Source organism: Pelodiscus sinensis, chromosome 6 (genome assembly GCF_049634645.1).
Source record: "Pelodiscus sinensis isolate JC-2024 chromosome 6, ASM4963464v1, whole genome shotgun sequence".
In the NCBI taxonomy this organism is placed as follows: domain Eukaryota; kingdom Metazoa; phylum Chordata; order Testudines; family Trionychidae; genus Pelodiscus; species Pelodiscus sinensis.
The window spans coordinates 110,708,680-110,722,425 of NC_134716.1; the positions used below are offsets into that span (position 1 = coordinate 110,708,680).

At 44.8% G+C, this 13,746-nt stretch overlaps 1 protein-coding gene across 2 annotated transcripts in view; it reads right to left on the reverse strand.

Moving 5' to 3' along the window:
- Window positions 1-13,223, reverse strand: part of ONECUT2 (one cut homeobox 2) — a 55,503-nt gene extending 42,280 nt beyond the window's left edge. The window contains exon 1 of one of the 2 annotated variants that reach the window (XM_075932627.1): window positions 11,751-13,223. In XM_075932627.1, coding sequence (XP_075788742.1) covers window positions 11,751-12,903 — 1,153 coding nt within the window. In that variant the 5' untranslated portion in view covers window positions 12,904-13,223. The remainder of the gene's footprint in view (window positions 1-11,750) is intronic. The other variant, XM_006116570.4, reaches the window with a different exon arrangement.
- Between the last annotated feature and the right edge of the window lie 523 nt (window positions 13,224-13,746).

Below are 13,746 nucleotides of genomic sequence, written 5' to 3' on the forward strand. Positions count from 1 at the left end.
GGGGATATCATCGAGGTGTATAAAATCATGACTGGTGGGGGGAAAGTGAATTAGGAAGTGTTATTTACCCCTTGGTATAACACAAGAACGGGGTTACCCAATAAATTTAGCAGGCAGCAGGTTTAAAACAAAATATAAGGAAGTACTTCACCATACAACACACAGTCAGTCTATGTAACGGGGGGTATGTCTACACTACCCCGCTAGTTCGAACTAGCGGGGTAACGTAGGCATACCGCACTTGCAAATGAAGCCCGGGATTTGAATTTCCCGGGCTTCATTTGCATAAGCGGGGAACCGCCATTTTTAAAACCCCGCTGGTTCGAACCCCGTGCAGCGCGGCTACACGGGGCTCGAACTAGGTAGTTCGGACTAGGATTCCTATTCCGAACGAGGTGTACCGGTAGTTCGGAATAGGAATCCTAGTCTGAACTACCTAGTTCGAGCCCTGTGTAGCTGCGCTGCATGGGGTTCGAACCAGCGGGGTTTTAAAAATGGCGGCTCCCCGCTTAGGCAAATGAAGCCCGGGAAATTAAAATCCCGGGCTTCATTTGCAAGTGCGGTATGCCTACATTACCCCCCTAGTTCGAACTAGGAGGGTAGTGTAGACATACCTTTGTTGCTTAGGGATGTTGTGAAGGCCAAACATACTGAGAATCATAAAATAATTAGATTAGCTCTCAGAGAATAGGTCCGTCACTGACTGTTAGCCAGGATGGTCAAGGATGCAACCCTATACTCAGGTTTCTTGGAACCTCTAGTGGTCAGAAGCTGGAACTGGACAACAGAGGGTGGATCACTTGAAATTGTGCTGTTCTGTTTATTCTGTCTGAAGCATCTGGCACTGCCCACTGTCAGAGGCATGGTACAAGGCTACTCGGACCCTTGCTCTGACCCAGTATGGTGTTTTTTATGTGACAGTAAAGCCACCAGGAGGTGGTGCTATGGTTCAGAGCTAGAAAGGACTCTCTTCTGCCTCCCTTGTGAAAACAGTAGCTCAGAATTTAATGTTTGTCTCTGGCAGTGTTTGCATATTTGTCTTCATCTTGATCCTGCATTTATCCAGATTAGATGCCAAATAAAAGCACTGTTTGCACATTCATGTTTGCTGAAATGCACAGTGATCAAGCGAATATAAATAAAAAGTGGTCAGTAGGAGTATTCTGCAAAGATCAATCATTGATGACATTTTGGTACAAAAATGTTTCATCATCGAAGTAACATGATTCAGCAATCAGGAAATGCAAACAAGTTATGCAAGCACATTGCTGATCAGCCCAGAAAAATCATAAGTATTTACAGAGCGCAGGATTGGTTTTACACAGTGTATTGCACTCCCTACAAACTATCATTTATTGTACACTAGGGCTAATTGTGACCCTTGACTTTCTTTCAAAGCAGTAAACAATCTGGATGGGGTTAACTGCACTTGCTGCAAGTCCTGGCTGTGTAAACAAATGTCTTATCCATTTTAATAGAAGCACATTATTCTGAGAGCTGATTTTCAGTTAAAGCTGCAACAGCTGCTCTACAGGTCACTGGTACCAATAAAGCAATTTTCCAATGAGAAAACACTTCTCACCCAAGGGGACTCAAAGGTTTTAACCAGGCATTTCATAAACCAAGTTGAGCTTGGTAACTTACATAAGACTTTGTAATGAGAGCAATTTTAATTGCATTCTACATGAGTCCGCTTACCTTGGATTTGGTGCAGTATTTGCTTAACAGAGATGTGGTACTCCTTCTAAGAGATAGTATTCTGACTTTTAGTACTTTGTGGGCAACACAGACATTAGGCTATGACTTTGTGTTCAATTAACCTGAACCACAGTTGAACCCTGCCCTTTGAACTCACTAAACAGATAAATACATTAACTCACCTAGGGATCATTAATATTTTTCATCCTGACAAAAATTTAAGAACTGCACAATTAAGCCCAGATCAAATAGAGAATTAAAACAGAATGTCTCCTTATTTGTTATTCATGCAGTTAAAAGACCACAGAATTAGTGAGACTGATCTAGCAGATTAGTGCTGTAAGTGAAAGGGCCTTTCACACTCTGTAGTTACTGGAATTAGCAGTTAGTACAGGAATCATTGCTACATTCCTTGGATAATACTAGCTCCTGCATTTTCCTATTCTTATAACCCTATGGACACTGCCCAGGACCTATCTAACATCAAATCTACCTCCTATCCCCAAAATGCCACATGAAAACTCTTTGGAGGAGATCTCAGCGGGTGCAAATAGTTGCAAATTCTTTGATATCAATATATTTTATACGTAAATAGAACAGATCAAAATTCTGCCCTGGACATTACATTTGAAAAATCAACTGACATTAAAATACAAATAAAAACACTTGTATTAAGACTATCTTACAATTTGTAAGAGTATGTATACATGTGCTTTCCAACATGTAACTATACTAAAGACTCAATAAAAAATTAACACCTCTGGAGGAGAAATAATTGCACATTTTGGCAAATATTTTAGGGCTTGGCCCTGCATGTCCTTTCTCAGCCAAATCTCCCACTGACTTCAACAGTGACTTCAATGGGAGTTTTACTGGGACACAGTTTGTAGGTTGGGCCCTTAGTTTTCTAGTATTTAAAATCCCCTTATATTTTTCTACCTTGCTTTTGTTTGGATCTCAGGTTTGATGCTGTAAAGGCAATACTACCTTAGATAAGACCACTTAAAAGACTATTGCAAGCATGCTAAATCTATTATATGGGGGTCTTTAACTATGTGGTTTCCTTAAAGGGACTGATTGGATCAATAGGTTCAACACAAAAGATTTCCCTGGTCCTGCATAAAACAGTAAAGGGCTTCTCTTTTCACTCATTTAACTTTCCTCTCTGACAGATGCAAATCAATGGATCTGTGTTTACAACAGATCCTCTAACAGACTCAGAGAATTCCCGCTTAAACCAGGAATATTAGAAGTTTGCCAGTTGAGAGGGCCCCACTGGACACTGGGCAGAAGTCCCAGGGTCATATCAATTTGCATAAAATGGAACAGATTGAAGCTGCCTTCTTTTATCTTGAATATGGAAGTCTGATCTGCAGACAGAGAAACATTGAACCTACAGTCACCACGTGCCATGCTTACATTATTAATTATTGTTGTTGTTGTTTTGTTGTTGTATTGTTGCTGTTGTTATTTACAAATTGACTTTAGCTATTCACTTACTGGTATAATTAATTAATAACATAGGCACCTCTAACATTGCACGAAAGTACATTTATATCAGTAAAATTAAAAAAGGGTGGAAACACACAGTCACTAAACAAATGGCTTGCTCCTGCTCCCACTGAAATAAATGGAAGTTTTGCCAATGACTTCAGAACAGGGTCAGGGTCTGAGCATTCAAACCTATGTACTGGACCTGTCTCTAATCTTTTACTTGTTTTACACCAGTGTAAATCCATCGATTCAGTAGTGTTGATGCTACTGCACTAGGTAGGAGAGAGATTAGAATCAGGTCTAAAGAATGCAAACCAAAACTAACAGACTGAGGAAGCTACTGGGTAGCACAGTAGAACCAGCACTTTGGCCACTCCTTGAGTCTGCAGTCTTCAACAGGCAAGACTCCAATTACAAATGGCCATTTATTATTCATAAGACCTGATCCTGCATTGTTTATTCAGGAAAAATCCCATTTGCTTCAGTGGAACTTTTGGTTGAATAAGGATTGCAGGTTCCTTGTCAACATAGTATTAACAGAAATTAATCAATGTTGGGATGCCTACATTACAGACTGAGATGATGAGCACAATCTGAAAAAGAAAGGTAGAAACACAAAATGCACATTGCCTTCTCATTAAAAACAAATATAGTTATTTTGTCCTCTACAAGTTTGATTCTTTTCTCTTAAATGTTCCCTTTCCAGGTTCCATATGATTAGTACTTGTGACATGGTCAAAAGTAAATATAGATTATATACCTTTAAACTATTTTCTTTGTATATTAAATTACATGAGCTAAGGTCCAAGTGTGATTAAATTACTTTGGTGTGCTTATAACCAAAACGATGTCTGCCTGTTTTCATGAGAATAAATTCATCCTAAAATGATACAGAGCAGCCCTGCATGAATACGTCTTCCCTTTAATATGTCTTCCCTTTAAATATATTAGGCCTGATTCTGCAGGCCACGCAAAGAAAAACATCCTACTAAAAGGAATAGAAGTTTTATCTTGGTAAGATGTGGAGGTTTGCAGATTGGCCCTTTTGTGTGCAGTGTGGTCTATAAACTCTTCAAGCCATTTTTAGAGATTCTGACAACTATTATGAGAGATTCTGGCCTTTCCTTGGATTATTTTATCTCAAGCTTTGTCCTTTTAATACTTACATGACCTCATACTATAGAAAAACTTTGGAAAAATGTGTACACAGACGTGCACACATTGAGACAATGGAAATAATGTTCTTTTATCTTCAAAACATTTGATGAACAACTAATTTGTTAACACAGAGATGGGAGCCAAATCTTGGCCCCATTAAAATCAACTGTAAAATTAATGGGATTTGGCTCATAGATATCTATGTATAGTGTGCTTTCACTATTCCCCCTACTTCAACAAATCTGAGATCATGACTGGAATCTGTATGGCTTGAGCTTCTCTAAAGGCTAGGCAAACATTGCAGATAGTTTTATATCTAGGGGTTGCATGGCAAGCCATAAAGCTAGCAAGCAATTTTGATAATTCAAGTACAGAAATGTTTGGAGATGAGTACCCGACTTCTTCATAATCAATGAAAAAAATAAACAGTAGGTACATCCAGACAGCTAGACTTACCTGACAAGAAAGAATTCCTGAAAGATAATATGGATTAGCTACAGTTGAGAAGAACTGCCAGGAAAAAGGACAGCATGAGTTTTGCTTCTCTTATAGTAACCTGAGCAGCGTTTGGGTTATTTTATTCCTCCCATTCAAGGGGAAAGTCAGGGGAGACGGAAGAAGAAGGAAGAGCAAACACTGGGGCAATGGACTGCATAGTCACACGTGCTAGCTAGAAATCAATGCTCCAGAGAATGCTGTCAAATTACAAAGATCCTTCCCCGCTGTGAATCTTCGGGCCTCTTGACGCGGTTCTCCTCTCCCCAGTCACCGGGCAGGAACACATGTCACCCATGTGTTCTGGGATGAGATGTACGAGACTGGGGCACTCTTGGCTGCAAGGCAGGAACGAAAAGTCTGCCCTCTACCTACGCTCGGAACCGGTGGGCCTTCCCGCTCCTTTCCCGGGTTTACAAGGCACTAATGGCCAGCCAGGAAAGGCTTAGGCCACGGTTAGAGAAGGCGGATTGCTTGAGGGGGGGATAGGATTTATAAACAAGAATGAAATATATTCCGCAGACCCTTCACTGTTACCGCCTGTAGCTGGGCTTTAGGGTGGAGCCAGGAATGCACAATATAGGCCATGGGTACATTCCAGCCCCTCCGCACCCTCGGAGTTCTAGGATTACAGAGTATCCCGGACCCGTGGAAATGTCCCTTCGCTGCTCGAAAGCGCCAGGGGAGATTTGCCTTTCAAGCGCGCAGCGAGCTACAGAGCCGGTGGCAATGCAGTATGAGACTTCACAGCTAAGCGGGAGGGGACACTCACGGCGCGGCTGGAAACCCAAAGCTAAGCGGATTTCCTCGCCCCTTCATGTCTCACCGGGCACTGTACCCGGGATAAGTCGGTGCTAAGCCGTTCCACTCGATCTACAATCTCCCAACAGATTTTACCTGTCCCCGAGTCCTGCTCAGACCGGCGAAAAACTACGGCTTTGCAAACTTATTGAGGGCAGAAAGCGACAAAAAAAGAAACGACAAACAAGTCCCTTGCGGAATTCCCTCAGTTCCAGAAGAAATCTACCTCCACGAGTTAAAAACCCCTGAAGAGCACCAGTTAGAAGGAGAACTGGGGGGAGTGGGTGTAGATTCGTTGTGGTTGAGTTATTATGTTTGCTTTTAGTTTGTTACATACGGGTTTTAAAATTAATATTTCTAATTTAAAAAACCAGGAAATTTTTTGGATGGCGACCTAAGTCTATTAAAAAACGAAACACCAAAACAAGCAAACAAAAGAAAACAAAACGAACCAACAAAAATCTACCATCCAGCTCATGTTTAGGCTTTATCTTAGTCTCGAACAAACTCAGATCCAATGTATAAATTGGGGTTTTTTCCCCCTCTGAACTGAAATATTTTGGGAGACGGAACTGTAGAGCAAGAGTGCTGTGTTGTGCTTTATGTCAACTCATCCCGTAGCGCTGAAACTTTTGTGTGGATTCATCAAATCGTTACTTCCAAAATATTTAGCTGATGCTTTAAAAAACGGACACAAAGAGGTAGAGAAACAGAATGAAGGTCGATTATTTAGAGGAGTTTTAAATGTTATTGCTCAGAGAACAACTGTCTGCTCTGTAACTTATCCGTGTTGGGAGATTTAAAGACTCTCTGCATCGATCTCAGAGCAGAAGCCCCCTATGAGCTCATGTGACCAGTTGAGGTGGGGGTGCTGTATTTACCTGGACATCACAGTACACGGTCATTTACAGTATCAGTATGCAGAGTGTTCAAGCAAGCTAGGGAAAGCAAAGACTGCGCATGCAACAGCGGCAGCTTTCCAGATTTGGGGCCTGAGAGAAGGAATTGGGAAGGGGTGATGAAAGCCCCATTTCAATATATCCTCATTAGCCTGTTCAGCGCCTCTGCTCGGAGCTGGTTTCTTTCAGACTTCTCTTAGGAAGACAAGACAGGCGGCCAGGGGCATTTGTATTGGTTGGAGAGAAAAGCGCCCGCCCGCCGGCCTGGCCTTCTGTTGGGGTATTACCGCGCTAAAGCAAAGCACCGACTCGTATGGTCACCACTTAGCATGCAACAGAAGCGCAAGGACAGTGGTGGCTAGTTTAGCGAAGAAGGCAGGGCCCGGACCGCAAAGAGCTAACCCTAACTCGACCCAGCCGTCTGCTTTCCCACTGGGCCGTAGGCGCGGCTCCCTCTGCAAAGCGAACGTGGCTGGCACCGTACGGAAGGGTGAATCGACATGTTGGCCATTATCTTTCACAATCCGTGTAGCCAACGTTTTGGTAAGGGGATAGAGAGGGATTGGGACACACACACGCGTCTTGTGCTGGGATAGGGAGGGTTTGTGACATGCGCGCGCCCACACACACACACAGACACAGACACCCACTCTTGTGCTGGGAAAGCCAGCGCCATCAGCTTTACTGGAAACAAGCCGGATCAGGTTCCAGATCAATGAAAACTGGGTCCACACGTTTATGTTACTGTTGCCAGCATTAATGCTCTTTTAATCTTCTAAACATTATCAGCATCGATCTCCCTACATATACACATTTGTTTGGGAAAGTGACATAACCACATGGCTGCAAAGCCTGGAATAAAAATAAATGTTGGAGGTTTCTCGCTTTATGGGATCCTGTTCCCCTGATTATTCCGCGTGTGGTATGCGGCCTCTCCTACCCACCCACCAATGCTCTTCGGGACCCAGCACTAATGCATATTAGAAAGGTGTTATTGATTCACAGGGGACTCGAAAAGACAAGGACAGTAGTGAGCGAGCTCTTCAATTATTAATTTGATTAGCCCATCAAGCAAAAGTATGGCTGTGTAATGTACAAATGTTAATACACGATTCTATAGGACGCAAGGTGCATATTGACTAAAGTGACTTGACACCGTCGGTACAAGATTATATTTTGCATTGGTTACAATGGAATATCGCAAGATTAGAGTATAACGTTTAGCTACACATACCAAGCTGTTTCCATATGTGCAGCTATATCTAACTGAGATGCTGAGTGTACCCGCGCGAACATATACACCTCCATAAATAATATATTCTCTCACTGAACGAGCTGCAGAGAAATGTACTTTCGCTGTTCAATGCAATTATAGGAATAGGTTAAAATATTAGGAAATCTGAATCACCATCATTAACGACTATTATGTTTGTCTCTTTGCATCTTTTATCCCCGTCAGCTGGAATGCACGCGGCATAAATGAACAGTGTTTAAAATATGCAAAGTTAGGGCCCAGTGCTTCCGTCACAGAAAGCAGCAGAAATCCCATTGACTTCCACGGGAACAGGATAAGGTTTGGGATGTGGATCTCGCCACATACACATGATAGCTCTTTCCTTTGGTGTCAATGGGAATCTGTGTAGAACAGTGCAGAAAAAAAGGAACGTCAGTTACCAGGGATCTCGAGAAATAGCTGTCGGTGTGTATCCATCATGCTTTTGTTGTGGGACAGAGGATGAGCAACGATGGATGTTAATCGAAATGACAAGTTCCCAAATGAGCCAAAATTAGCGATTGCATATCATTTCAGGAAAAAATGCCTGGTATAGCTAGCTCCCCAACAGCTATCCCCACCCTTCCAACCAATGAAAACTGAAGCAGATGAGTGGATTTAGTTTTAATGTCTTCCCTGGTGGAGATAAGGCCACCAGCATATTCTTCTTCACCTCATTATTTTATGTAGATCTTCTCTGCCTTCACTAGTGATGTTTCCCTAATTGAAAATCGTTCAATTTAGTGCGTGTGTGCGTAAGTGATTGTATCACAAAGGTGAAAACCATTAACTCGTGATCTCTCTCGCTTCGAAGGCATCATAATTTGATTAGTAACATTAATGTACATCCCACTCATCAGAAAGCCTCGCTCCGAAGAGATCACTCACGGATTCCACTTTTCCTTTTTGAGGCCAAAGACCGTATCCTTCTACACAGCTGCAGACAAACGCAGACTCCTCAGCTAAATATATTCATATGGTTAAAAGGCCAAGGAATAAATACACAACCCCATCTCACCCTGGGTGTGTTAGAGAGGATACCATGAATTTTTAATAGCCTACAGAGTCAAGAACAAAATCACCTTCCCAGCCCTGTCCTCTTTCCTCCCTCCCTCAGCCACAGAGGCCATTGGAATCGACGGGAAAAAATAATCAACCCTACAGCCTGCTGTAAAAATTAATATACCAGGGTGGCTTTGGGCCGGTTTCTTTTCCCTAAAAAATCTCTAAGGCTCTCAGTGATGGATTTGGACCCGAAAGCCGAGAGGCCAGGTTTGTACCTGTTTAACCCCAAACAAAGTGAGGTTGGCATGTCCTGTTCTGGGGGGGGTGCAGAGATTCCTATCAATATTTCATGGAGAGATGGTTTCTGTTTTCACCACACCGGCCCTATAGCTACTATTTACCCAGATCCCCGCTATGGAATATTTTACAATAGGAGAGTGATCTATTGACCAAAAAAGTAGCCTACTACAAATACCCTTAACACTCTTGTTGTTACTCAAATCACACAATAAATGAGAAAACCTCACCTTACTTTTGATAATAGATACAATCCGAATATTTGTATGCTTCTATTTAAACGCCTCTCTGGAGCAATATATTGTATAAGCTTTTCGCCGTTGTTAGGACTTCAAGGGAATGATTATACCTTCTCCTGCAATTTTAGCAATTCTGACCCAACGATACCCCTAAATGAATAAGAAAAGAGCCCTAACTTCTGTTTTGTACATTGCACTTCGGGGAAAAAAAATCTTGATTCACACAAAGCTTGCAGTCCCCCACCAAAGAAACGCACTGCAAGAGTCCCGCTGGCCACTGAGATAGGCCAAAGAGATCTATTCTATTCACTCAGGACGTCTCACGCATGATTTGTCCCTCAGAGCGACTGAAAAAAGGAAGGGAGTAGAACTTGCATTTCACTATATAGTGTTTCCAAACTGCATTGTTAGAAAGTGTGCCAACTGCACGCGCGCGCACACAAACTAGAAACACACACACACACACAACTAGAAACAAAGGATTTCAAATCTCACACCAGGTTAAGTTTCAATGGAACATTGTGAACAACAGCAAGCACGCTCACAACTACCCTACCGTCTGCGTTTCTTTCCACGAGGTAGAGCGTCATAATAAAATTAATATTAATCAATAATTATAATTAGCAAGAAATCATCGCAGAAGCGTGAGAAATAAATGAACTCGGGACTAGACACTGCCAGGAAAAACGACAACAACCCCCTCTGCGTACGAATGGAAGGTGGATTTTGAAGCAAAAAGTAATCTTTCCGAAAGGTTATTTACTCTCTGCTAATCAATAATACCAAACGATTAATTGCTACAGATTGGAATCAATCCAACCACAGGTGAACGAGGCAGTTGTCAGAGTAGAAATTCCTTCTAAAATGCATTTGTAAACATGCTGCTGTCACATTATGAAAATGAGACACACGCTGTTTTTGGAAAAGGGCTAGTATGTGTCAAAACAGGTTGCCAGTATCTTGCGTGTTATGTTAAAATGTGATGGGACAGAGAAGCAGAGTGTAATAAATGCACATATGTTAATTCTTGCCTACATGTCTTTCTTTCCAGCTGTAGAGCCAAAGCAATGCTGAAAGGACTGCAGATGTTCATCTATGCAAACACTTTCTCCTCACTATATGAAAAGAGATCACACGCTCCCCAGGAACACAGGTTTTTCCCAAGCTTTACAAGTCTATTGTTGAAGCATAAATACTCTATTGGTTTGCTCCTCCACTGCACACCATATCAAGGAAAGAAACATCTATTCATAAACCCATGTATACTTTTTCAGATAGTGATTTATTTTCAAACCATCTGTATTATTATCCCCCATCCTCCTCAAATAGCAACCTTAATGGACGATTTCTTGTAATCTTAGAACAATAGAGGGGTGTACTTCTCTTTGATTACAGCAGAGGGAGCACAATACAGCGTCACCTCACATTAGAACAATATACTAAATGTGATTGTTTTCTCTCTCGGCTTCAAATCTATTTCTGTGCTCTGTAGAAAATAAGTGCCCGTGTATGCAAAGAGGGTATTGCAGCCTTATACTTTGAGATGCATTAATCTACAGCTTAATTTCTCGGCACGTAATTTATCACACACTTAATGTATTGCTTCCTTTCACTGAGGAGCCTTTGAAATGATTCACACAACATCGTCAGTGCAAAGGAAATACACGTTTTATGGTTTGTCTGCTAAATGCGATGATGTGACCAGAAAAGAAAGATAATGGTGCTATGGGGGAAAAAACTAAACTGAAGCACCGAAAGCCTAGAGAACAGCTATTCTAAACTGCCTTCCACAAAATGCGCCATTCTTTATAACAGGTTTTCCAGGATCTGATGCTTTTTCCGCTCCTAAAACTGATACAATACGTCAGACATCACTTCGAGACTTCTCTTTGCGTCCAAGGAAGTTTTCTGAGAGAAATAAACAGAACAAATGACCTCTGTCCTATAAACAAGGATACTATGCACCTTCCATGCATCCTTTATTGTGTGGGTCAAACCTGAAGCGATTTTTGCTGGGTGCAATAAGGATTTTCCAACATGAAATGTCAAAAACTCGGCACTATTCTAGCCTCGATAATGGGTAAAGATTACAGAGCATCGAGAAACCAAATCCTCCAAACCATTGTCCTCTTAGCAGTGCCATCAGACAAGCCAGTCTAGTAGCACCCAGTAGCTAGAAATAGTCAAATTAAACATATATAAGGGGGCCAGAGTAATGTATTTATCATTAAGTTCCTTTAAAACAGAGTCGCTTCAACACAACCAAGCACTAAGCTATGCGGAAAGTCTGAACCTGCAGCACCACAATACAATTTTTCAGTGGCTCTTTTGGTGGAATACTTTGTCTATTTGCCTATGTACATAGGCCGTATTTTGGGTGCCGGAACTTACCTGCAAGTCTTAAGGCTGACATTCTCTGGAACTCGGGTTCCTGCAGCCATTTCCACATTCTCCTGAAAGTCTCCCTGCCAGATTTCAGTTTACTCCAAGGTTTAGGGTTCCTTAGAAGGTCTGAAAGGGTCCCCTGAGAACGGCACAGCACCCTCTGGGCAAAGATCGCCTGGGGGATGCTATAGCGCTTCAGCTCTGCGGTGATCCGTTGTGCCACTTCTTTGGTGTTGATTTCTTCTAACTGCCCGGAGTTGTTAACTTGAGATCCAGAGGAGGAGGGCGGCCTTTCCCGGCTGGAAGCCAACACGGGCCCGTGAGACTGAGCATGGCCAGGGTGTCCAGGATGGTGCATGCCGTTTAAGTGGGACATCATGGCCGCGGGAGGGGTCGCCAACCCCCGGGAGAGGTGCTGCTCACCCCTGGCCAGCATGGCAGTGTGGGCATCAAAGTTGGGGCTGAGCATCTTGTCGTGGCTGGGAGGCCCATAGTTGTGGAGGCTCTGTTGGGTGTTGTGGATGGACCCCAATCCGTTGCCCAGGGGGGTACCAGCCAAGGGAGACAGGCTCTGCCCCATGCCGGACATCTCCTTGTAGGGGCTGTAGAGGTTGTTCATGGCCGGTAGTCCCCTCTCGTCCCTCATGAGGGTGAAGCTCCCGCTGACATTGCCGGAGAGGCGCTGGTGGTGGTGGTGGTGATGGTGGTGGTGGGCATGGGGGTGGTGGTGCGGGTGGTGGAACTTGTCGGAGACGGTGGAGATGGGCGGCAGGGGCTGGAGTGGAGTCAGAGTAGTGTAGGTGCTGCTCATGCCCATGCCCGGGGGCGAGGAGTCACAGGGCATGCTCATGGCATGATGGAGAGGGATGGACAGCTCCGGGCGGTAATCCCCTGCCCCGTCTAGCAGGGAAGCCATGCTGGACACCATGGCCGAGCGAGAAGAGGCAGCGGCTAAGTCCTGGTGCGAAGGAGGAGGGTGGACCCGTAGCGATCCGGCGCTGCGGCTGGGGTGGTGCGGGCTGGGGCTGCCCAGCAGGTCCTGCTCATGGCTGGCTGCCCCATGCAAAGTGCCCAGGCTGTCCATTGTCATCTCCGGGTTCATGGCGCAGGCATCCAGCTCTTTGGTGAGGCATCGATAGGCGGTGTAGGCAGTCTTCATTCAGTCCATGGGGGGCTGGGCTGGCGGGGCTGGCAGGATGCTCGTGGTTGGGGGGGGGGGTAATATAAGGCCTCTCAGTTGTGTGTGTGCGTGTGTGTGTGCGTGCGCGGGAGGGGAGGGTGTGTGTGTGTGTGTGTGTGTGTGTGTAGGGGGGGGATCACCAGTCTCTCTCTCAGCCGGGCCAGCGCCGTTCCCTCGCCATGTCCTAGCCCTTTCCTCCTCTTACGTCTTCTGTTTAGGTAGCTGGAGCTGTCCAGAGTGGGTTTGCTGCTCGCACACCCTAACTTCGCCCAGATGGGCGGGGCTTGGGCCGGGACTGACAGGCCGCCCAGCCAGAACCCAGCGCGGGACTGCGAAGCCCTGGCCGAGTCGGGGAGAGCTCTCCAATGGGAAAGGGAAAGGGTGGGACTGGAGGCTTCAAGTTTGGCTGAGATGTCAGAGCTCCCGCCTCTCTTCTCTCTCCCCCCCCCCCCCCCGCCCCCAACGGAATCAAACGTCAAGGAGAGCGAGCGGGTTTAAAGATGCAGCGTCCCCCTAGCGCGGGGCCAAGGCAGGAGCGGTGCTCCCCCGCCCCCCGCGGCAGCTGCGGACCAGCAGGCAGAGTGTGCTCTCAGCAACAGTCAAAAGTCAGACCTTGCAATCGTGACTGGACACAAATGCCTACGAAAGCGCCCGTTTGCTGCTGGACACCCAGCCAGCCTTGTCATTCAGGGTCCCCGAGAGGGACCCCGCTCCAGGGACCGTCTCTCCACTCTGCCTGCCAACCCAGGGGCGATATTTTTAAGCCCCCGGCACAAAATCTGGGCGGGTTGCGCTTGCCCAGCGCCCGCCAACTTAGTCCAG